We start from the raw sequence: 24,000 nt of genomic DNA, 5'->3' as shown, positions 1-24,000 counted from the left end.
CCTCTTAAATAATTTCATTGAATCTCTCCACAACTTGCTCGTGCAGCTCTCATCATACAAAAACATAATATTAATGGGAGACATCAATATTAATATTGCTGACTTAAATCAGGATACTTCGAATTATCTTGAAGTCCTGTCATTTTTTGGTTTAATCCCGGCATATTACACACCTACTAGAGGTTACCAATAGTTGCTTAGACCATATAATCTTTAAAACAAAACTGTCATCTTTTACCTTCATTTTAAAAACAGCAATAACAGATCACGAACCAATTCTTTTATGTATGAATAAAAATACCAATAGTATGTATAAAAAATTAAAATACTCATATAAATTAAATTTTGACAAATTAAAAGATGATGGTAAAAATTTAGATTTTAGTAAGATATATAATATAAATAACAATCCAGATCAGTGCATGAACATATTTATTAACCTTATACAAAACATTATTTTGAAAAACACAATTACCAATAGACTTCCTCGAAGTAAAATAATTAAAAAACCCTGGATCACCATAAGTTTGCTGAAATGCATAAGAACTAGGGATAGAATGCACTACAAATTAAAGAAAAAATAATGAGACTAAGAATCACATAAAACGTTACAGGAATTTTTGTAATCAAATTTTTAAAAAATGTAAGAGGGACTACGAAAGAAATGAAATTAAAGCCGCTGGAAATAATAACAAAAAAATATGGAACATAATAAAAAATATTAATAACTTAAGCAAAACTACAAAACAACTTTTTGAACTCCTTAATATAAATAAAACACCCCTGGAATCAGTAAACTCAGTAAACAAATACTTTGCAAGCATAGGTGCTGATCTGGCCTCAAAAATAACTTCAAACCTACCAACCACCTCCACTAATACCTTTAGAACATCATCTATACAAAACCCATTCGTTCTCTTAAGCACTACAAAAGATGAAATACTAAACTCTTGTAATCGACCTAAAATCAAACTGCAGTCCTGGCTGGGATGGCATAACGTCCAAGGTACTCAAGTGTCTAATTGAATTTATTGTGACTCCGCTCACCTACATTTTTAATAGATGTTTATCCGAAGGTATATTTTCTGTTTCTCTCAAGAAATCCATAGTTTTACCCATCTTTTAAGCCGGAGACAGAAACCTTGTATCAAATTGCCGTCCAATCTCGATATTACCATCCCTCTCTAAAATACTTGAAAAAATTATAAATAATAGACTTGTTAAATATTTGGAAGATAAAAATTTAATCGCAGATACACAATATGGCTTTAGGAAGGAAGGAAGGAAGGAAAATCAACCTCGGATGCAGTTCATTCTCTTGCGGATTTCATAGTAGACAAATTAGACAATAAAGAAAAATGCCTAACTATTTTTATTGATCTTCAAAAGGCCTTCGATCTTTCTTCAGTCTTTTTGAATAAAATGATCGAGAAGCTAGACAGTTTAAGCATTAGAGATAGACAACTACAACTTTTACAAAATTATTTGCTAGATTGCTCCCAGCAGGTTAAAATAGGTGACGTTATCAGCAATGAGAGATCTGTCACTTATGGAATTCCGCAAGGTAGCATTTTAGGCCTAACTTTATTTCTTTGCTATATAAATGAACTTTGTAACCTAAAGCTAAGAAATTGTAAAATAATATCATATGCAGATGATACCACTCTTACATTTCACGGTAAAACATGGAATGAAGTATTTGAATTTGCACAAGAAGGTTTTAATACGGTTAATCACTGGATGGCTTATAATACCCTCACTCTGAATCCAAGTAAAACTCAATACATAGTTTTTTCAATACGCAACACACCTAATAATACAATATCACATCAATTAGTAGCTCACTCATGTAATCTATCAGATCATACCAAATGTACCTGTCCCATTATTAATAAAATAGATCAAACTAAATACTTTGGTATAACAATTGATAAAAATCTTAATTTTAAAGGGCATCTAAAACAATTAAGTCAAAAACACAGAAAACTTACATATGTTTTCAAAAATATGAGACATATCGCTGACTGGACCCTCATCAGGACTGTTTATATATCATTATGTCAATCTTTAATAGCAAACTGTATAACTGTATGGGGTGGTTCTAACAAAACGCACATAATTGAAGTTGAAAGAGCTCAAAGAATGATACTTAAAGTAGTTCTCTCTAAGCCACGCATATTTCCTACTGTAGACCTATATAGGGAAGCAAATGTTCTAGCAGTCAGAAAACTTTACATTTTGAACATCATTTTAAAAAAACACTCCAGGATTAAGGCCTCACTGATTGATATAGCTGACTCTAGAAGATCTTATGAAGTATGTAAATCTGTAATGGTCAAAACATTTTTTGCCCAAAAATTCTTTGATTTTAAAGCAGCCAGGCTTTACAATAAATTAAATAAATTTCTCTCTATTTCAAATTTACTAAAATTCGCATGTAAGAGGAAATTAACTGACTGGCTTTTAAAACTGGACTATGAAGAGACAGAAAAATTATTAATTTAATACATTAATAATAAACAAGCAATTGTAGTAAAAAAAAATAATCTACACACCATATATACACATACATACAATAAACAGGCACAAACACACACACACACACACACACACCTATACACATGCACTCACACGCACATATTCACAAGCATACATTATCTTTTTATTTCTATTAGCAAAAGTATAACTTATTACTAGATAATATATTGTAAAAGCTTTAGTGTTTCTCCTGTTTTCTATAAAATTAAACAAATAAATAGTTCCTTACTCAAGTGGGGGAGCCAGGAGACCCTTAGCACAGGGCAACCTAGTTTGGGCTCCTGTATCCCACATATAACTGTATTTATATATATTATAAAAAAAGAAAATGTAAACATTATTGTATGTGGGAGAGAATAAAAAATAAATTTATTATTATTATATACAATCCTTATTTCTATTAATAATAAACATTCACTTATTATATAATATATGTATAACGATCCTAGTAGTATTAAAATATGTCTTTTTTAAAAATTTGTTTTGTATTCATTGTGTTATTTTTAAGGAAAACGCACGCGACCAGGATAGGCTTTATTAAACCATTAAACGAAAATTGACCACTAAGGAAATTGCTATAAAATGGGGTTAAAAAAATGAAAAAATCTATCGTCGTTTTAGGAAAAACTCTCATAAATAGACTTAATATTCAACAACCCTTAAGCCACAAGCTGTAAAAGTTTAAGGATCAATTCAAATCATTTTGAGCTATTGTTGTTTCCAGTCATAGCACAGGCTCTGCGCTTCTAGCGAGGTGTGCGGGGGGGGGGGGGGAGATTACCTTGGCCCCCTGAGGAGAGCTCCGCCGAGCCACGAGCTGAGCAAAGTACGCGGATGCGTTATATCAACACGATGCCGCAGCCTTTCCGATCCGTGCCAAGAACGCCCATCGCAGTGGTTTTAGTGGATAAGAATCCCACATAACCCAGTTTCCCCCCCCCCATGGGAGCTGGGTACCTTTCTGAAGGATTCCACTGCGTGAAAAAAAATTAAAAAAAAAAAGAGATATGAATAATTCGTTTAGCACAGGCACGTCTTAGTATTCTATATAAAAATATTTTGCAATTTTGTCTACATTTCTGAAGAGGCTAACGTAATGTAAGGCTATGCTTAGAATTCAAATCGCAGTTTATTAAGGACTAGCTGACCCGTGCCCACTTTGTTGGGTGGTAAACATTTTTACTTGTAATGAAATTATAATTGTATTTCGGTTAGTACTGAGTGCTATGATTTATTTACTTACTGCCAAAAGTCGAGTTGACCAAAACATCCGACTACCACGAAAAAGTCTTTTCATTTTTCGGGTTAATATATAGCCTATGACATACAAATAATGTAGCTTTTTATTGGTAAAAGTATATTCAAAATCGGTTCAATAGATCCAGATATTACCCCCTACAACCTCACAAACTTTACCTCTTTATAATATTAGTATAAATATAGATTTAGGAAATATCTTCTATCTTGGAACATACTTCTATCTAAATCACATCATTGTTAGTATATTCATGATTTTGTAGACAATTAAATATAAAAATCTTTCGTATTATGATAGAACACAAACGATGATTCGTAAGCTAGGCCATTTGTAGCTTCTTGTGTTTCGTAATCGGCCTCTTTTTCATCGACATTTTACTCATAGGTCTACAATTTATAGTCATTTATATACTTCCCATTTCCAATTTAATTAAAATTCTTTATCCGATTACATAACAGATTAATTTTGTAAATATGCCAAAATGATCTAGACTGTAGACGGGCCTAATCGCAAGTACATAGCGGTGATGTAATACGACCAATATTAGGAAACTATGGCACCTTGTGTTCTATTTATAGAATCTAGTTCGCCCTTAACTTAGCCAAGTTTATTCAAACAGCCTGTTATTAGACGAATCACACCACACTAGTCCTACAAAAGTGACATAATAACACAAGCAAATTTAAGCTTTGATTGATTTTAATTAAAGACTAAATTGATATGGCATTGTTTTATTGAAATATTTAACTTTGGTACACCATTCGAATGGGCGTTCAAATATTCAAATAATGCTGTACACCGTAGCCTAAACAATTGTCCTTAGGAATGTAACGTAATATTTTGTTTCGACACACTGTTATAAACAACTTTAGTTATTGGGTTGGTTATCCTTGGAGATTTTAATAATCGCTCAAATCCATACAATACTATAAGAAACTTACATTATTATACATATGTTTTAGTAAAGAACGACACGACCGCGTGTTCCTTAGATAATAAATATTTCAATTAATTTAAAAGGGGTGATAAAATTTGCCACAACAGGTCGCTTTCTTAGAACAACGGCAATAATTTTAAATGAAAGACAACCAAGCTTTACTGGTTAGATTTATCTTGATTAGTTATCTTGATTTTTATTAGGTATGTATAGGTATATAGGTTAGAGCTTAAGATTTTAAATTAAATAATACCTCGTATAAGAATATCATTTTTTTTTTGTTTAAATGATATTGTAAACATGCGTTGTCTAGCATACATATTTATACATAAAGACTGAAATTCATAGTATGGAATACTTTATATAACATAGGTAACTTTAAGATTCTTAATAACTTGGTCCTATTCCTAATAGCTTAAAACTCAAGGACGTTTATCATTAAAATACAACGCATTTGTTAAGTAGGAAGCCATAATACAATAATTTTAACAGAGTGGAAATGATAATAGTTAATAATTGCCAAACTACGTTACTGGCTCTCTGGTTAGATAACGTGAATATTAACAGTCAGTCGCCGGTTCTATACTGATAAGAAGCCTACATCACTGAATGTTTCATGTGCTGAATTTGTGTTCGGAAACCAATTAATGGAAAACATCGTCATACAACTTGAATATGTAAAACGACTTAAATCATCTTGCAAGAGTTCTCGAATAAATTGTATTTTGTCTAAGTCATTGTTTTACTGAAACTTTATACCAACCAAACTGCAGTTGGACAGTGTGACCGTATAAGCTCAAATATTTATTAATAAAGATGAGAGATGGCATAACAGTGGGAGATTTAATAATAAAAATATAAAAGAAGTTTAATATACTCCTGGACGAAAAGATATTATATTAAATAAATAAACGCAAGTAACTATGAGCTCACAATTTCCTTACACTTATAATCCGATAGGACGGCAATTTGATTCGACAACTAACTCGGGGCTCCAACTAAGAATTTTTTGACAATAAAAACCATTACATTTTATTGGCTCAACATGAGAATTGAAACCAAGATCTCGGATCAGCAGCTCTATGAGCTAGAGCGAGATGTTTATTTAATTAATAATAGATGGAGCAGAAACGCTTGTACAAACGTTAAATTGAATTATAGGACATTGTATAATATTTTGTGTCACAATTCTGTTACTCAGAAGTGAAGGTACGCTTTCGCAAAGCATCCGAAAACGACACTACATTAAGAAAGGGCTATTAATTAAAACAAATAATTGTTACGAACTCATTTGAGCCAACGTAATTTTGCAATAAAATATTTTTGTATGATATTAGCAATTTTGTGGTCAGTTAACGCTCCTATCAAGTTGGCATCCTGCGGATTATACTCTATAGTTATTATTATCATGTTATCAACATCCGACATGCCCTAAATGACCATATACATAAATAACGTTTAGTCGCAAGAGGACCCGCAGTCATGTGGCGTCTTTGCATATTAATTATCATTTTTGTTTTAAGTTCCGAGGGTAAATTAATTAACTGTAAGTATTGATTACTTTGAATTTGAAATAAAATACTTAAATGCTGATATCGCAGATTTTATTACAGTATATTTTTGTTTTAAATCTCATTTCATAAAAGAAACAATCGCAATTAAAAAAGTGGAAATGCAATATTCGATAATTATAATCATCGTAAATGTTTATCCATGGAAATGCAAAAGAAAAAACATTTGAAAAAAATGAAAACAGTCATCCGCAGGAAATGTCGTTTAACATAAAATCCCACATTTCCTTAAGCGATTCTTTCGCTAGAATATTTTTTCCAAACAGTAATTAATTATTTTTTGTTCAGCGGAACTGCTCGATCCGGAATGGCAGGATCTTGTCGCTGCGGGCGGAATGCACATCGGACACGGGCGGACTAAAAGATTTGTGGAGCTCAATGAAAACCAGGCGAGTAATTGACCTTTTTATCCAATTCAATAACTGCGTCTCCCGATATTCCACGTGTTTGAAATGAAATGTTTTATCGTTTAAGCATCAATCTTTGTTTCACATGAGCTTTTGAACATCAATTAAAATGTGGGAACGATGTTTCTGAAAACAATTAACAAAAACAGTTATTAGTTCTTCGTATTTAAACAATCGAAATTTAATCTTCAGTTAATTTTGGTGCTTCAATAAAATAAAACATCGAAATGCTTTTGCAACAATAATATTACTGCAACTGGTAACAAATTTCCATCGGTTAACCATAAATCGTGTTCGACGCAAATATACAACAGCTCTTCAGATATTTGAAATTTGAATGATTGTCGCATTCAAATAGGAGAGAGTTAAACAAATTCAATTATCTGTGGCCATTCGGCTTTAGCGAACGACGGCGCCTGCCTGTCGCGTCCACGTTACGTTGATACTTACATCTCGAGTGATACTTTATGAGAATATCATTTAAGAGGCTCACAGTATTTCATTGTTACATATTCTAATGTTTTGTAGGTCATCATTTATAATATGAATTGTTATTAAGTAAATACAGATTTAAATTATCATCTACGCCATAATAAATATTTAGAACCACAAGTAATTATACGAAATGAAGAATATTTACAAAAACCAGATAGATACCTAAAATGTGCTAAATGTAGATATACATTTTTAACCGTCTCTAATTGGGAAGTTGACTGATTCTCTCATATATATTTATTAAGGAACCGATTAGTATTTTTTTACCATGGCATATTATGTTAAGGTACGATTCTTGTAAACAGATTATATAATGTACTTTATTTACAGCCTAATCGACCGCATCAAGCTTGCCTTCTCCCAGATGGCAAAGCTGGACACTGTCGACACTTGCATTACTGTGTTCAGGAAGACTTCAAAAGGGATTTCATGAAGTTTATGGATTATCTGTGCATTATAAAACACTCGTAAGAAATAACAAAATTCTGGTTTTCTTTAATGAAATCTACAATTGAATTTAGTAAAACCGTACACAACTATATTGTATACTTTACAAGGGCTATCGGTGTCTGCTGTCCTGATGGTATGGTAGCCGGTGGTGCGGACGCTTTGGCTGGAGACCTGCCTGCAACGGCCCCTAGAGATGAAAATGAGATCGCTTTTAAGATTGATCGAGCTGAAAATAGAGGTGTGTAATATTTGCATTAAAGTCATTTATCCATAGCAACTTTGTTTTATTTTTTTCTACCCTTTTGTATTTAAAGAATATTTATCTGTCAAGTCAAATTTTATTAAAAAATATATATTTTTAATCAAATATGCCTTATATTATTATTTTCTATAGTAAAATTTGAATAAGAATTGTGAAATGTGAAACATTTGATTTGTTCGATATTTAATAGATCTTTACCTTGTTGATTCTGTACAGGAGCAGTTTCCTATTTAGAAATAATAAATGTCACACTTTCTCATTTTCAAATTATAACGAATATCTTTCGAGATAATAATAATGAACGTTTTGTTTTCGCAATATTGAAGACTAACCTCGGCCAATTTTTTAAGTAAATAAAAAAGCAATATTTTTCCATATAAAAATTTATATAAAATCTTGAATGAAACCATCTTCATTAGAATTCAACTTAACAATCGAAACATGTTTCATAAAACATGACTACATATTTCGGATTATATTAATTATTTCAGGTTGTGGACTAAGCACACGAGCTCAGAGTAGGGCAACGGGATCGCAGCCTGCCAAACCGCGTGAGTGGCCTTGGATGGCTTCTATCACCCCTGAGGGTTTCAAGCAATACTGTGGTGGTGCTCTCATTACCGACCGTCATGTGCTCACTGCGGCTCATTGTACTAGAAGGTAATATACAAGCTTGTTCGGTTTGCAAGACACATTTCTTCTACTTCTAGCTATAATCATATTATTGAGTTTAGTCTATTTGTTATGATGTTTCTCTTGTTACAACAAAAATGCTTGTTCACTTTTGTTATAATTATGTTTAAATTTATGTTTTGTGTCGATTTGCTTATTGTCGTTATAATTTCTTAATTCTGTGTTCAAGGGTTGATTATAAGAGTATGCCTTTTGGAATTATGTGTACCTTTGTAATTGTATAAACAAAAATACTCTAAAACTCGTGTATTTTAGTTTAAAATGTTTGATCTTAGTCTTGTATTCTATGTACAGAAAAGCTACTACAAAAATATTGTCAAAATTAATTAAATGTTATCCTACGTATATGTTAACTGTATATAACACATCTCACAGATGGAAGGCAGAAGAGCTGTTCGTACGTCTTGGGGAATACGACCTCGTTCGTACCAACGATTCTCGCACCTACAACTTCCGCGTTATCGAGATACGCCAACACGAACTATTCGACATAGCTAACTATCATAACGACGTGGCGATATTGAAGCTACATAGACCAGCCGTGTTCAACACATACGTATGGCCGATATGTCTCCCTCCTCGAGGATTGGCATTAGAAGATGAAATGGCCACTGTAATAGGTATATATACATAATAATAATATGAATAAAAAAACTTAAATTTTTAGCCATCACCTGCTAGATCCACACCCATACTTATGGAGAATAAACAATGATAATTTGAGCATTGATGCATAATACTTTTGATAACAAAATATATTTTTCGAAAGGATGGGGTACGTTATGGTATGGCGGTCCCAACAGCAACGTTCTTATGGAAGTATCGGTGCCAATATGGAATCACCAAGCCTGCGTGAACTTATTCAGTGATTCGGTCTTCAACGAGACTCTGTGTGCCGGTGGCAAAGACGGAGGAAGAGATGCTTGTCAGGTATATTTAAATTTACTATTATACCATCTTAGAATCTATAACAGTGGGCATACAAATTAAATGAGATAAAATCAAATGAATAAGAAATATTTCTTCACGAGTGTACAAGACTTTTTTATCTAAATCAAAGTTTTCTTAATAAAATAGGCTCATAAAAGCACTTTTGAATCGTTATGTTACAATATTGATGTAATGTAAAGCTACCATCGGTTTGCAATGTAGATTCTAATTTTAACTAAATCGCTCGCTTTGATAAAAGAAGGGACCGTAATCTTTTATTGTAAAATTCTTGACAACAGTCGCCACAATATAAATACATTTAATGTACTCGAAAACACATTTAATGACTCTGTGACTGATGGAATTCACAAAAGTAGGCGAAGATTATATATGCTTTGTAATTGAAAAAATCATATAATTGCACTATTCCCTTTGTCAACTATGCCAATACTTACTCTACATTAGGCAAGCACATAAAAATAAAAAATGGAAAATCTTAAAATAACGTGTAATGTAAGTAATTGGTAAACTGCAATATCAAAGATTACGTCTCCGAGTTTAATTTCTATTGACATTAAAGCAATTATGGATCGGGATGTTGCCTTTGAAAAAAAAATTTAATGACATTTAAATTTCGACAACTAGACAGCTAATTTCCTCTCCTGCCGTCGCCATACTAAAGACCAGTACTAAAAAATGTGAATTTTGAAACTCGTATCCGCAGGGTGACAGTGGTGGTCCTCTGATGTACCAGATGACGAGCGGGCGCTGGGCGGTGGTGGGGGTGGTGTCGTGGGGTGTGCGTTGCGGGGAACCTGCACATCCCGGACTCTACACGCGCATCGACCAGTACCTGGAGTGGATATTACAGAATGCTATCTTCTAGAACAACATCCTCGTCGATATCCATTCTGTATTTATTTATTCAATGTCCGGAATAAGAAATGGATAGTATCGTATAAATAAAGTGGTATATTACAAATGTTTTTTCCTTTCAATAAAAACATGCGCCGTACATGATTAAGGGCATTGACTGGAAGAATCATGCATGCAAGTATACATGCTGCTTCTATCTATACAAATAAATTAGGAGAAGGTTTTTACAAAAAAAATGTTATTAATACTATACGGATAAGTAGCTGCACTTCGCAGGCGTGACAAGCGTTAATTTCATGATCTTGTAGTATATTATACTCGTAATAATAATAATTAATAATAATTCTACAAGATCTTAAACAAATTAATCAAGGAAAACACACCTCTGGTACGAGACGAATCGTTTCGTTACCCAGTCTGGTTCAGCCATGGACTTAAGCGTTGTCTCACGGAAAAGCATAAATATCATAAAAAGTTTAAAAAATTTAATAATCCGCGAGACTATGACACTTTTCTTTGCTACGTAAAAGGAGTAAGAACCTTATAGACAAATGCTATAACGATTTCGTGTGTTCAGTGGAAGACTCAGACACAGTAATTCAAAAATTTTCTACCGATTCATAAATGATAAAAAAGGATCTAAAATTAACTCAATACCGGAAGTTGTTAAATATGCGAATAAAACTTCTAAAAACGCCCAGGACGCTTGCGAATTATTTTCAAATTATTTTAGTTCAGTATTTAGTTCCTCCAATCTAAAAGGCTTACATAATTTTCATGCGGTCGATTACAATAATAATACACTAAGTAACTTTTCTATTTCTAAAAATGAAATATGCAAAAAAATTAGGAATCTAGATCAAAATAAGGGTGCAGGCCCTGACGGGATTCCCCTTCTTTCATAAAATTATGTGTTCAAGAACTTAGCACTCCACTGTCTATTCTGTTCAACATGTCCCTGAACAATGGTATCTTCCCTAAATACTGGAAAACTGCCTATATTATACCAATTTATAAATCTGGAGACCGTTCACATTGCGAAAATTACCGTCCTATCAGTATTTTGTCATGTTTCTCCAAAATCTTAGAATCTATCGTATACGATAAAATTTATCATCACGTATATCCGGCACTGTGTAACAAACAGCATGGCTTTGTAAAAAATCGTTCCACTACATCAAATTTGGTAGAATATAAGAACTATATTTGCAACACTTTTGCGAAATGTGGACAAACGGACTCGATATATACTGACTTCTCAAAAGCGTTTGACAAGGTAAACCACATTTTGCTCTGTCGCAAACTAAAAGCATACGGAATCCATGGCTCCTTATTAAGATGGGTAGAATCATACCTAGACAGGAGAACACAATTAGTTGCAATCAAAGGGTACACTTCCTCCCCCGAAACAATTACATCTGGGGTACCACAGGGCCTTGGACCTTAATTTTTCATAATATTTATTAATGACCTAGCTAAAGAGTTGTCGTGTCAATTTTTACTATACGCCGATGATCTTAAAATGTATTCTTCGATTAATAACGTCAATGATGCTATATCTCTTCAAAAGGACTTAGATACTCTTTCCAGATGGTGCACTAATAATCATATGACGCTAAATATAGAAAAGTGCTTTGTAATAAGTTTTACACTGAAAAGATCGAAAAAAGTACTTTTTGATTACACTATAAACGAAAACATACTTTCACGCAAATCCACCGCAAAAGACCTGGGAGTAATATTTGACGAAAAACTCTCTTTTAGGGATCATTACGAGTACATAATTAACAAGAGTAACAGATTGTGTGGATTCATAAGCAGGTGCACTAAAAGTTTTAAAAGGCCTAAAACTACTATACATCTTTACTGTTCCATAGTTCGCAGTATTTTAGAATATAACTCGGTTATATGGTCACCTAACTATGCCACTCACTGTGAAAAGGTAGAAGCCGTACAGAAAAGGTTTTTACGATTGCTCAGTTTTCGCTATCAGTACGGACGTAAACTCGAATGCTACAATGACAGGCTTAGTCATTTTAAATTGCAAACACTAGAAATGCGTCGTGACTGCAATAACTTAGTATATTTGCATAAAATAATACACGGTGTTATTGATTCACCCTTGCTTTTAAGATCCATCAACATAAACACTAACTTTAAATACCGACACCCTAGAATATTTACCCTGGACGCATACAATAACAACATATCATATCATAATCCTATCGGTCGTATGTGTCGCGCATATAACAAAATTTTTCTCGAAAAAGACGCGAATGATGTTATTGACATTTTCAACAATAACCTAAATCTATTTAGAAAACAATTGGTTTCAATATTTTCAATTAACAACTAATAATAGTGATTAAATCTATTTTCTTATTCATTATTTAGTTCCTCATTTCAACATTTCATAATTTCATTTTATTTTTCATTGTCATAACTTGTTCATATTTTTCTGTATATTTTTTTCTTTTCATTTATTGTAAACGTTTTTTGTAAAGTGTACAATGTATTCTTAAGTGCTGATGTTATTTGATTTTTATAAGTGAAATATTTCGTCTACAATCTGTGTTCACATAGTTATTGGGTTATAACTTAGCTTGCTTATAATGTTTACTTATATATTAAATGTGTCTTTAGTTATAATCTGTTTTGTGGACCATAAATAAATAAATAAATAAATAATAGAAGAATACTACAATTAACAAATAACCTGCAAATGTAACACTTCTTGGCTAACCCCTTCTCTCCTTTTGAGGTGAAGCTTTATTTATATATACTTATTGAGTTTGAGTTTGATTTTGAATTGAGAAATTGAGTTTAGCTAGGTAATATAAAATAAATAATAATCAAAATTTTCATAAATAGCTCATTGAATGTATAAGTAAAGCATTGTCATAACGATTTAATTTCGACAGTTTTGACGGTATCCGGGCTCTTTTTTGTATAGGATTCTTACCCACAAAAACCACTGCGGTGGGTATTATCGGCACGGATCGGAGAGGCTGCGGGATTGTGTTGATATATCCGCGGCCAATTCCCTGTTATGCTCCATTTGTTGCTCGAAAGAGCTCTCCTCAGAGAGCGAAGGTAATCACGACCCCTATACTCCTGATAGTGCGTCTTAAATAGAACTAGCCCCCACCGCGTGCATCCAAGACCGCAGAATAAATTCAATACAAATATCGCTTACTGGCTATTTCTCCAGCGAATTTCTCCAGTTAGACACATATTAAAAAAAAAATTAAAATTATCAAACAATATGATCAACCGAGTGACTAGCAGACTTATATTATTCGAGGATATGTATGTCTATTTCTCTGGCATACTTTTTAGACAGTATAGTAATCGGATCGTTTGAGTTTATTATATTATGAGGAAGACTGAAGAGTCTTAGAAGAATTAAGAAGTTCATTGAGAATTCATGACAAAAAGTCTTGAATAGCTTTCACAGACGAGCCAATCGACAATTTTATCGTTGTAAAGTCGTCGATAAACATCAAAAAACATAGCAGAGTTAATCATTACACACACCGTCAATGAGCTCCAAAAGTTGTGTAGTTATGAGCTCCTTCGTGACAGCTATAATTAATTACATTGTACTAAACATCACGTACTATGAGTACATTTTTTAAAACGGCATTTATTTCGATGTGAGATATTAAACTCTGAAAAAATACGTATCAGTCAATTGGCGGCTCGCAGCAAGAAATCTTTTAGCGCTCAAAGATTCGGACGGGTAGCTTATGTCGCTAGTGTAAACGCATATTTCAACGTACTACGTATAATATGATTTATATTGTATGAATGGGATATGACCGCAATAAAAATTACAGACGAAATTGAAGAAAAGCAAGCAATTATTTCTTCTTCTTCGTCGTGACACTCTTGCCAGAGCTGTCGTGATCGCCATGAAGTATTATGAATTGTTCGTTGCAGATGTCATTCGCCTCACGAGCCTTCGCCATATGTCCCTATTAGTGGTGAGCCAGGTTCATTCATGCAAAGGACCGCCAACAATTGTTTTTATTTCGTCGATCCACCGCATGGGCGTCCTTCCACGTGTTCTTGTACCATCCACCTTACCTTGAATGACAAAGCTCTCTATGGAGTCATTTCCTTGCTGGGAGACGTGTTGAAAAAATGTTAGTATGCGCTTTCGAACTAGCGCCGAAACACCCTGATACAGAGTTCATGAAGAATGGAGATATTGGTGCGAATTTCGGTCCACGAAACTCTTAGCATTCGTCTCCAGCACCACATCTCCAGAGCATCGATCTTCTTTTTTTTGACTTGCCGCAAAGTCGACGTCTCCGCAGCATATAGAAATATGGGGAAAACAAGCGTTTGTACTAGTCTGATCTTAGTTGCTTTGATAATGTTTCTGTTCCTCAATTTTTTCTTCAGCCTCTCCATTGCAGTTCTCGTAATTGCCATACGTCGCTTGACCTCATCTACGCATCCGCCATTATTGGATATTAAAGCTCCCAGATATATATAGGATTGGACGACCTCACAGTTCGCAATCTGAGTGATCTCGGGCGAGTTGTTTTTCGCCCGGTCTATGATCATCATTTTCGTCTTACTGCGGTTAAGCTGTAATCCGAATTCTTGGCATACGCGCTCCATTTTAAGAAGCAATTCTTCCATATGAACCGCGTCGAACGCAAACAAGGTCGTGTCGTCGGCATAGTGTAAATTTGTAGTCTTGCTCCCACCAACTGCAACACCGTTACTCCAGTCCTTAAGCGCAATTATGTATCCTTTTCATCTCAGAAATTATGCATCCTTGGCGGACTCCAGCGCTGGAATGAAAGTTGTCAAATAGAACATCCGTCCGCACGGATGCAGTCCCGTCTTCGTAAAGGCGCCCAATAAGATGGATTAAGTGTTTCGGTGCCACGTCCAGCAACACCATCCATAGTTTGGGCCATTTTACTGAGTCAAATCCTTTTGAGAAGTCAACAAAGCAAATATAAGTAGGCTTGTTAAACTCTCGTGCCTTCTCTATTATCTGGCGAACAATGAAGATCTGCTCACGTGTAACCCTTCCTTTTACAAAACCGGCTTGTTCTGGTGCAATTTCCTTGGACAGAAAGTTCTTCAGTCGTTCATTGAGTATGTGTAGCAGGATTTTACTAGCATGAGATATGAGGGCTATAAGGCGGTAGTTGCTACACTTCTTAGTTGAACCCTTCTTGTGCAAAGGAATGAAAACCGTGTGAGATCATTCTGTTGGCCATGTTCCTGAATGCCAAATCTTGTTGCATATATTGTGGAAGATATTGACACCTATTTCGCCTAAGGCTCTTATAGTTTCGATCGGAATTGCATCTCTTCCTGTGGCTTTTCCCTTCTTTAGATGCATAATGGCGGCTTTTAATTCCGATCGATGAATGTCTGGCTCTTGGTTTTCATTTCCGGGTTCTGTATCAGGAAAGTTTTTCGACTGGTTGTCCTGAAACAAGGACTGGCAGTATCTCTTCCAAACGTCAGTTATGTGGTTTAGCTCATTGACTACTCTACCATCACTATCTTCAATGGCCCAAGTCTTGGAAGGAAATGTTTTTATGATGGATCGAATTTTATGGTAGAGATCTCTGGACTCATGTCTATTTGCATGAGCATCGATTTCCTCACATATTTTGCAAAGATATGCATTATAATCCTTCCTGCATCCTGCTTGAATTTGTGCTGCTAGTTTGTTCAAGTCACTAACGCCTGCACCTGTTGACTTTAGTGTACGTCTCCGTTCGACTAGTGCTAAGGCACTATTATCTGACATCCAATGTTGTCGCTTATATGTTGCAGTTGATGATACCGAGACCGAAGGAGACTCTATTATTAATTTTTTGGTTCGGTCCAACAACCTCTCAGGCGTATTCTCTGTAAAGTCTGCATTCGCCCATTCTACCCAGTTCCGTTTTGCAGCAGCGTAAACCTTTGAATTGTCCTGAACTTAAAATAGACTCGAGTACTACGAGTAATTGATTAGAATTAATTTGAGCCAATGTAATTTTGCAATAAAATATTTTTACTATCTATTTATACTAGCTTTTTTTTGGACAGTTAACGCTCATATCAAGTTGGCATCCTGCGGATTATACTCTTGATAGTTATTATTATTATATTATCAACATCCGACGTGTCCTAAATTACAATATTTTTATACAACGTTTAGTAGCAAGAGAAGCCGCAGACATGTGGCGTCTTTGCATATTAATTATCATTTTTGTTTTAAGTTCCGAGGGTAAATTAATTAACTGTAAGTATTAATTACTTTGAATTTGAAATAAAACTGATTAATTCTCAATTCGCAGTATTTATCAATAAAAAGAAAAACAGCGATCAACAGAATCTCTTATCTTCTTCTTATATATATATATTTTATTTTCCAAACAATAATAACTATTTTTTGTTCAGCGGAACTGCTCGATCCAGAATGGCAAGATCTTGTCACTGCTGGCGGAATGCACATCGGACACGGGCGGACTAAAAGATTTGTGGAGCTTAATGAAAACCAGGCGAGTAATTGATCTGTTATCCAATGCGATTCAATAACTGCGGCTTCCAATATTCCGAGTGATCAAAATAAAATACTTTCTCGTTTAAGTATCAATCTTTGTTTCATTAAAATGGGGAGTATAATTTAAAAAAAACGTGATATAATGTTTATTTAATTAAAACTATCGAGAAAATTTAATGCTTTTATGTTTTTCATCAGATTCAACCCTTGAAAATATAATATAGTTTACTTACAATATTTTATATTTTTAACTTTGAATTGGATTTACTTATACAAAATCCAATAAAAGATTATCACTTTTGCTTTAAACCCTCTCTTAATACATACATTAAATATTACCTACAGAAACACTTTACTCAAGAACAATTACATAATAAAAAAACAACTTACCTCGTACAATCATTTTGTTGATTCGGCTGATAGTATTAGAGTAGGTGTTCAGCTTCAAAAATCCTTTGAAAAAAGGCACTTGTATGTATATATATATTAGAACTACAAATAGTAGACGACGTATAAGGGTTTATTTGTGTATTATTTAGTCTTTAGCATTGTTTATTCAACTTATTTACGTTAGTCACTAAGTTAACTGACAGACCTTACACGTGGCCTTATGGCGGACTGTTAATTCTATCTCATGAAAGATATTGGGATGAGATTATAGACAATTTAGCACTTTTTATAGTTTTGAAATAATCCTAAGATTTTTTATGTACCTATTGCAACAATCCATCTTGCAGAAGTGTTTGCTCCTCCGAATGTTCCGTGCCGCTTTTAAAAGATTTATGAATAGACGTGGACACTGTGCTCATATATGGAGTGTATGGTATTTTATTACACCTCACGCTCCAATTTTGGTGGAATATGGCTGGTATAAAATCTACCAAATATCATCTCAAACGAGTAATCGTAAATTCTACGGTAACGTTTGAAGATTTATACCATAATTTTATTTTATAAATGCAATTAAATAATAAGCAAATTAATATTAGGTCCTTACATATGAAATTAGCATTTTGTCGTACTGACCACTTTGATCTGAAATATCTCATCTTTGGTTAAGAATTCCAAATTCAAATTTATAAATTCATTTAGTCGGTACATTTCAACCAGTCATTCATTTGTTTTTTCCTCATTATTGTTTTCTTTGGCGTCGCTTATTACCGCACAATGGAAAACATGAGTACGAGTTCTACCGTGGCACCAGTGCTGCAGAAACAGCTTGAAGTATTAATGATGTGTACGGCGCTGGTGTCGCAAAAGAAAGCACGGTACATTTTTGGTGTCAACGTTTTCAACCTCGTGGACGGCCGGAGACCGAAGTGGAAAATGAAGAATTAAAGGCTATTGTGGAAGCGGATCCATCACAAAGCACTTCAGAATTAGCTGCAGGCTTTGGGGTAAGTGATAAAACTGTATTAATCCACTTGAAGCAAATTGGGAAAGTAAAAATCGTGAACACCTCATGAATTGAGTAAATCGAACTTGCAAACACGCGTCGACTGCTGTGTTACTTTGCTCAACCGACCCAATAATGAAGGGATTTTAAATCGAATTATTACTTGTGATGAAAAGTGGATACTGTACGGTAATCGGAAGCGCTCGTCTCAATGACTGAATCCTGGAGACCCAGTTAAATCCTGCCCTAAACGAAAATTGACTCAGAAAAAGTTACTTGTGAGTGTTTGGTGTACTAGCGCCGGTGTCGTTCACTACAGCTTTCTAAAATCTGGCCAAACGATTACGGCAGATATCTATTGGCAGCAACTGAAACCATGAAGGAAGAACTAGCTACTAAACAACCAAGATTGGTCAATCGCTCTAGGCCACTGCTGCTTCACGACAACGCAAGACCACACACTGAACAACAAACAACCACTAAGTTAGATGAGCTACAATTGGAATGTATGAACAGATTATCATTTTTTCCGGAATTTGGACAATTTCTTACAAGGAAAAAAATTCAACTCCAATGCGGCGGTCCAAACCGGCTTCAAAGAGTTTATTGATTCTCGCCCCCATGGTTTTTTAGCAAAGGGATCAACGAACCGATGAGATGGCAAAAGTGCATAGATAACAACGGTGCATACTTTGATTAATATATTTTACAAAAAAAAAATTGCTTTATATTACTCCCGTACAAAACGCCAATTTCATATGTAAGGACCTAATATTACTTTATTGTGTCCAGCACTGCAATTAAATAGTTAAAGATCGAACACCGTAGTTAGAATGCTATTACCAAATTTCTTAATAACAATATAAATAAATAATAATACAAAATAACATAATAAAATTCGGAATTGGTTCACATAAGGTTGACATAATATACCATTATGAAAGTTTCTTGTAAACAGATTATACAATATACTATATTTCCAGCCTAATAAACCGCATCAAGCATGCCTTCTCCCAGATGGCAAAGCTGGACACTGTCGACACTTGCATTACTGCATTCAGGAAGACTTCAGGAGGGATTTCATGAAGTTTATGGATTACCTGTGCATTATAAAACACTCGTAAGAAATAATACATGTCTGGTTTGGTTGGAAATCTAGAATTGAATTTAGTAAAACCGTATACAACGATATTGTATATTTTACAAGGGCTATCGGTGTCTGCTGTCCTGACGGTATGGTAGCCGGTGGTGTGGACGCTTTGGCTGGAGACCTGCCTGCAACGGCCCCTAGAGATGAAAATGAAATCGCTTTTAAGATCGATCGAGCTGAAAATAGAGGTGTAATATTTTCATAAAAGTCAAATGACCTTTTTTTCATGCAATGGATACATGGATAACTAATTGATACTAAAAGCCGAGATGGCCTAGTGGTTAGAACGCGTGAATCTTAACCAATGATTGTGGTGCACCACTGAATTTTCATGTGCTTAATTTGTGATTATAATTCACCTCGTGCTTGGCTGTGAAGTAAAACATCGTGAGGAAACCTGCATGTGTCTACTTTCATTTAAATTATGTCACATGTAGAATACACATGTACGCCAACCCGCATTGGAGCAGCGTGGTGGAATAAGCTCTTAAAACCTTCTTCTCAAAAAGGGAGAGGAGGCCTTAGCCCAGCAGTGGGACATTAACAGGCTGTTACTGTACTAAAAGTTCAGTGGTTATGTGAGAAAGCCACAACGATGGCCGTCTTCGGCACGCATTGGAGAAGCTACTCCCGTGCTGTGTTTTTATAAACAATGTGTAACATTTGATTTGTTCGATATATAATGGAGCTTTAACTTATTTTTATTGTACACGAGCAGTCTCATTATTCCTATTCTTAATATAAATGGCTCATTTTCCCATTTCCAAAATATAACGAATATCTTTCACGATAAAAATAATGAAGTTTTGTTTTTCGTCTCGCATATCTTACATACAAATCAAATATCATCGGTTATTTGTTTAAAAAATAATGATATTTGACACAATATTGAAACAACTGTTTTTTTATGACTTTAAACTTTTCATTGAATTTAATTCAGCGGCTTAGAAAAACTCAAGTACGCGTATGACAGAAATATATTATCTCCGAGTACGTCAAATAGGAAGTTAATACTGAAGACAAACTTTAAGATTTTTTAAAAATAAAATATTTCAAAAAAAACATTTAAATATAAAGTCATATTTATTGAAGTACAAACTTAACTATCGAAATATTGTTCATGAAAAAAGACTATTTCAGGTATATAACCTGAAAGCTTTATTTCAGGTTGTGGACTGAGCACACGAGCTCAGAGTAGGGCAACGGGATCACAAGCTGCCAAACCTCGCGAGTGGCCCTGGATGGCTTTAGTCACCCCCGAGGGCTACGACCGTTACTGTGGCGGTTCTCTCATCACGGACCGACACGTGCTCACTGCGGCTCATTGTACCAGAGAGTAAAATTTAATTAGCTTTTTTCAGTTTGCAATTCACAATCGTTATAGTTATTCATTCATATTTACTCAGTGCCCCCCGCAGCTAAGGGCACCTCCTCAAGGTGTTAAGTACTCGATGTCCTTTTCTGTGCCCTTGACAACGTGAAACCAATTTTTCTGATGACCGGTTGAATTGTTAGGACGTTATTAACTATTCAACAATTAATTTCATGAGTGCCGAACGATGATAGTACTGGTGATTCCAGCGTGTAGTGTAAGAAAATTTGCTTAACTTACTGCATAATAATATTGTGACTGCTGATTAATAGGAATGTAATACTTATTGTTGTTTGATCATATGATTAAAATTTATTAAAGTGTGTAACTCTATATGACACATCTCACAGATGGAAGCCAGAAGAGCTGTTCGTACGTCTTGGGGAATACGACATCGAACGTACCAACGATTCTCGCTCCTACAACTTCCGCGTTATCGAGATACGCCGACACGAACTATTCGACAAGGCGAACTACCATAACGACGTGGCGATATTGAAGCTACATAGACCAGCCGTGTTCAACACATACGTATGGCCGATATGTCTCCCTCCTCGAGGATTGGCATTAGACGATGAAATGGCGACTGTAATAGGTATATATACCAAACCAGGTTATGTACGATATGCGATATGATTTCATTAACAGCTCGTTTAAATCTCACATCTGGATAAAACACTCCTCTCCTTCCTTTTTCATTTCAAATTATCTATTCTCTGAACCATCTCAACTTTCCGTTCCGGTTCCGATTTGAAGGGTAAGTGAGCCAGTGTAATTACAGGCACAAGGGACATAACATCTTAGTTCCCAAGGTTGGTGGCGCATTGGTGATGTAAGCGATGGTTAACATTTCTTACAAAGCCATTGTCTATGGGCGTTGGTGACCACTTACCATCAGGTGGCCCATATGCTCGTCCGCCTTCCTATTCTATAAAAAAAAAAATGCCTCAATTTTTTGCCATCACCTGCTAAATCCACACAGCGGATATTAATTTTAGATTCATAGAAGTTTTGATAACATATCGTATTTTTTGTAAGGTTGGGGTACATTGTGGTTCGGCGGCCCAGACAGCGACATTCTTATGGAAGCATCGATGCCAATATGGCATCACCAAAAATGTGTGGATTCATTCAGTGACACGATCTTCAATGAGACCCTGTGCGCTGGTGGAAATAAACGAGACGCCTGCCAGGTATCTTTTGTTTAATATATATATGTATATTTTTTTTTTTTTTTTTATAAAGCTATGTTATGCTCTACACAATTGTTTTATTCAAAAAAAGAAACTAATTCATATCTTAATATGAAATTGACAATCCACAGAAAGACAGTGGTGGTCCGCTGATGTACCAGATGGCGAGTGGGCGCTGGGCTGTGGTGGGGGTGGTGTCGTGGGGCATGCGCTGCGGGGAGCCCTCGCACCCCGGACTCTACGTGCACGTTGAACAGTACCTGGAGTGGATCCAACAGAATGCTATCTTCTAGAACGATATCCTCATTAATACCCATTTTTCATTTATCTTTTCAATTCTAGGAATAAGAAACCTGGGCAGTTAATGCACCCTGGGCATAAATAATGTCAATCTACAAATGTATTTTCTTTCAATAAAAACGAGTCATTCATATTTTAGCATCGTTGTAATAATCCCAATATTTCATTAATATTTCAGTATATGGTCTGACCACTAAAAAATTAAGGGCATTGTATAGTTCAGAGTGTCCCGGTAGCATGCGCAAGCGATCCCGTGACGCTCCTCGTTAAGACGGAAAGGGTACCACTGCTTTTTTAGTGGGTATTCCGATGTTCGGGGCGCACTCGGCGCCTCGGACACCGGCGAGCCCCACATAACCCCCCACTGTTCCTGTGGAGGAAATGCGTAATGCGTTTTTCCAGCGATAAAAAAACGGCATTGTATAGTTGCTACACTTGAAAACGAGGAGAAAAGATAGCGGACTTAATTTCACAATGTTTATTGTACCATGTTCAATAGAAACAAGCTTTTTAATTGATGACGACACACCGACACGTTTTTGACTCGAATATAATTATTAAGTATAAAATGTAAAATAACGCGCGATCGCACCTACCGCAGCTAGGTAGGGCTTTGTGCAAGCTCGTCTGGGTAGGTACCACCCACTCGTTTGAAGGGTGAGTGAGCCAGTGTAATAACAGGCACAAGGGACATAACATCTTAGTTCCCAAGGTTGATGGAGCATTAGCGACGTAAGCGATGGTTAACATTTCTTACAATGACAATGTTTATGGGCGTTGGTGACCACTTACCATCAGGTGGCTAATATGCTCGTCCGCTTATCTAAACTATAAAACAATGTAAAGGCATTATTCGGCATGTTCATGTTTTCTAAGACACAACATCTATATAAATGCGAAGTTGTTTTTGTAATGTCTAACTTAAAAAACTTCCAAACCAATGTACATAAAATTATACCAGAAGTTTCAGTGCCTTTCGGAAATGGCTTAAGTATATAATATTATATAAGTAGCTGTGCTTTTTTCATCCACTTTAGATTTTTAACATAACCGCAACCAGCCAAAAATATTTTATTTTTACTATCATCGCTACGGTATAGATGGGCCTCAAATGTCAAAGTGCCTAGGGTCCTTGGATCTATCAGTCCCGGCCTGACAGTATATCATCGTATTTTGTAGAGCAACCGCCAATATACTAACGTGGCTCATTGAATGGTTAACAAAGATGTTTTTAAACGTATAATTTATTATTAAGTACCTACTATAACTGTCATGGAAGAGAACTATGCTCGATGGCTAGTTTCTACGAGCAAGCCAAATTTTCAGAAGTATAAAATAACAACTTACAACTTTAGAACTTGAGAAGGCTATAATATAATTCGTATCTAGCCAAGTCAGACCTTAGGCTTCAATATATCCTAAGATATAAGAAGAAATGATATTTTAAGTTGTTATAAAATATTTTTATTGTTGTAAATACTTTTCAGGACTGACCATTGAACTTGGCACCCATTTAGATCTCACTTCTTTTGTCGTTGAAGTCAACAACGAAGGTATATATCATAATATGGAACTTGACTCTCATTTCACATTTATGTTTTTGATGGAATATCTATTTGTAAATAATTTATCTAATATTTTTT

General features: G+C 34.9%; 2 protein-coding genes across 2 annotated transcripts; both read left to right on the top strand.

Annotated features, from left to right (window-relative positions):
* The first annotated feature begins 6,143 nt into the window (after nucleotides 1-6,143).
* On the top strand, nucleotides 6,144-10,523 carry LOC126776580 (venom protease-like). Its single transcript, XM_050499214.1, has 8 exons — nucleotides 6,144-6,279; nucleotides 6,593-6,693; nucleotides 7,537-7,673; nucleotides 7,764-7,894; nucleotides 8,410-8,578; nucleotides 8,987-9,231; nucleotides 9,381-9,541; nucleotides 10,266-10,523. The coding sequence occupies exons 1-8, from the start codon at nucleotides 6,216-6,218 to the stop codon at nucleotides 10,425-10,427; spliced, it is 1,170 nt and encodes a 389-aa protein (XP_050355171.1). The 5' UTR covers nucleotides 6,144-6,215; the 3' UTR covers nucleotides 10,428-10,523.
* Nucleotides 10,524-16,602: 6,079 nt separating this feature from the next.
* Nucleotides 16,603-22,365, top strand: LOC126776592 (venom protease-like). Its single transcript, XM_050499238.1, has 8 exons — nucleotides 16,603-16,685; nucleotides 16,844-16,944; nucleotides 19,326-19,462; nucleotides 19,550-19,680; nucleotides 20,660-20,828; nucleotides 21,215-21,459; nucleotides 21,903-22,057; nucleotides 22,189-22,365. The coding sequence occupies exons 1-8, from the start codon at nucleotides 16,622-16,624 to the stop codon at nucleotides 22,348-22,350; spliced, it is 1,164 nt and encodes a 387-aa protein (XP_050355195.1). The 5' UTR covers nucleotides 16,603-16,621; the 3' UTR covers nucleotides 22,351-22,365.
* The last annotated feature ends 1,635 nt before the right edge of the window (nucleotides 22,366-24,000 follow it).

The sequence above is a fragment of the Nymphalis io genome, chromosome 20 (genome assembly GCF_905147045.1).
Source record: "Nymphalis io chromosome 20, ilAglIoxx1.1, whole genome shotgun sequence".
Taxonomy (NCBI): Eukaryota; Metazoa; Arthropoda; class Insecta; order Lepidoptera; family Nymphalidae; genus Nymphalis; species Nymphalis io.
This window is presented reverse-complemented; position numbering and strand designations above follow the sequence as displayed.

Bases quoted from the DNA above. Each gene is read 5' to 3' on its own strand.
- LOC126776592 (XM_050499238.1), top strand. From the start codon at position 16,622: ATGTGGCGTCTTTGCATATTAATTATCATTTTTGTTTTAAGTTCCGAG. The intron at 16,686-16,843 runs GTAAGTATTAAT...TTTTTTGTTCAG, and splicing joins CGAGGGTAAATTAATTAACT to CGGAACTGCTCGATCCAGAA. The intron at 22,058-22,188 runs GTATCTTTTGTT...GACAATCCACAG, and splicing joins ATAAACGAGACGCCTGCCAG to AAAGACAGTGGTGGTCCGCT.
- LOC126776580 (XM_050499214.1), top strand. From the start codon at position 6,216: ATGTGGCGTCTTTGCATATTAATTATCATTTTTGTTTTAAGTTCCGAG. The intron at 6,280-6,592 runs GTAAGTATTGAT...TTTTTTGTTCAG, and splicing joins CGAGGGTAAATTAATTAACT to CGGAACTGCTCGATCCGGAA. The intron at 7,674-7,763 runs GTAAGAAATAAC...ATACTTTACAAG, and splicing joins CTGTGCATTATAAAACACTC to GGCTATCGGTGTCTGCTGTC.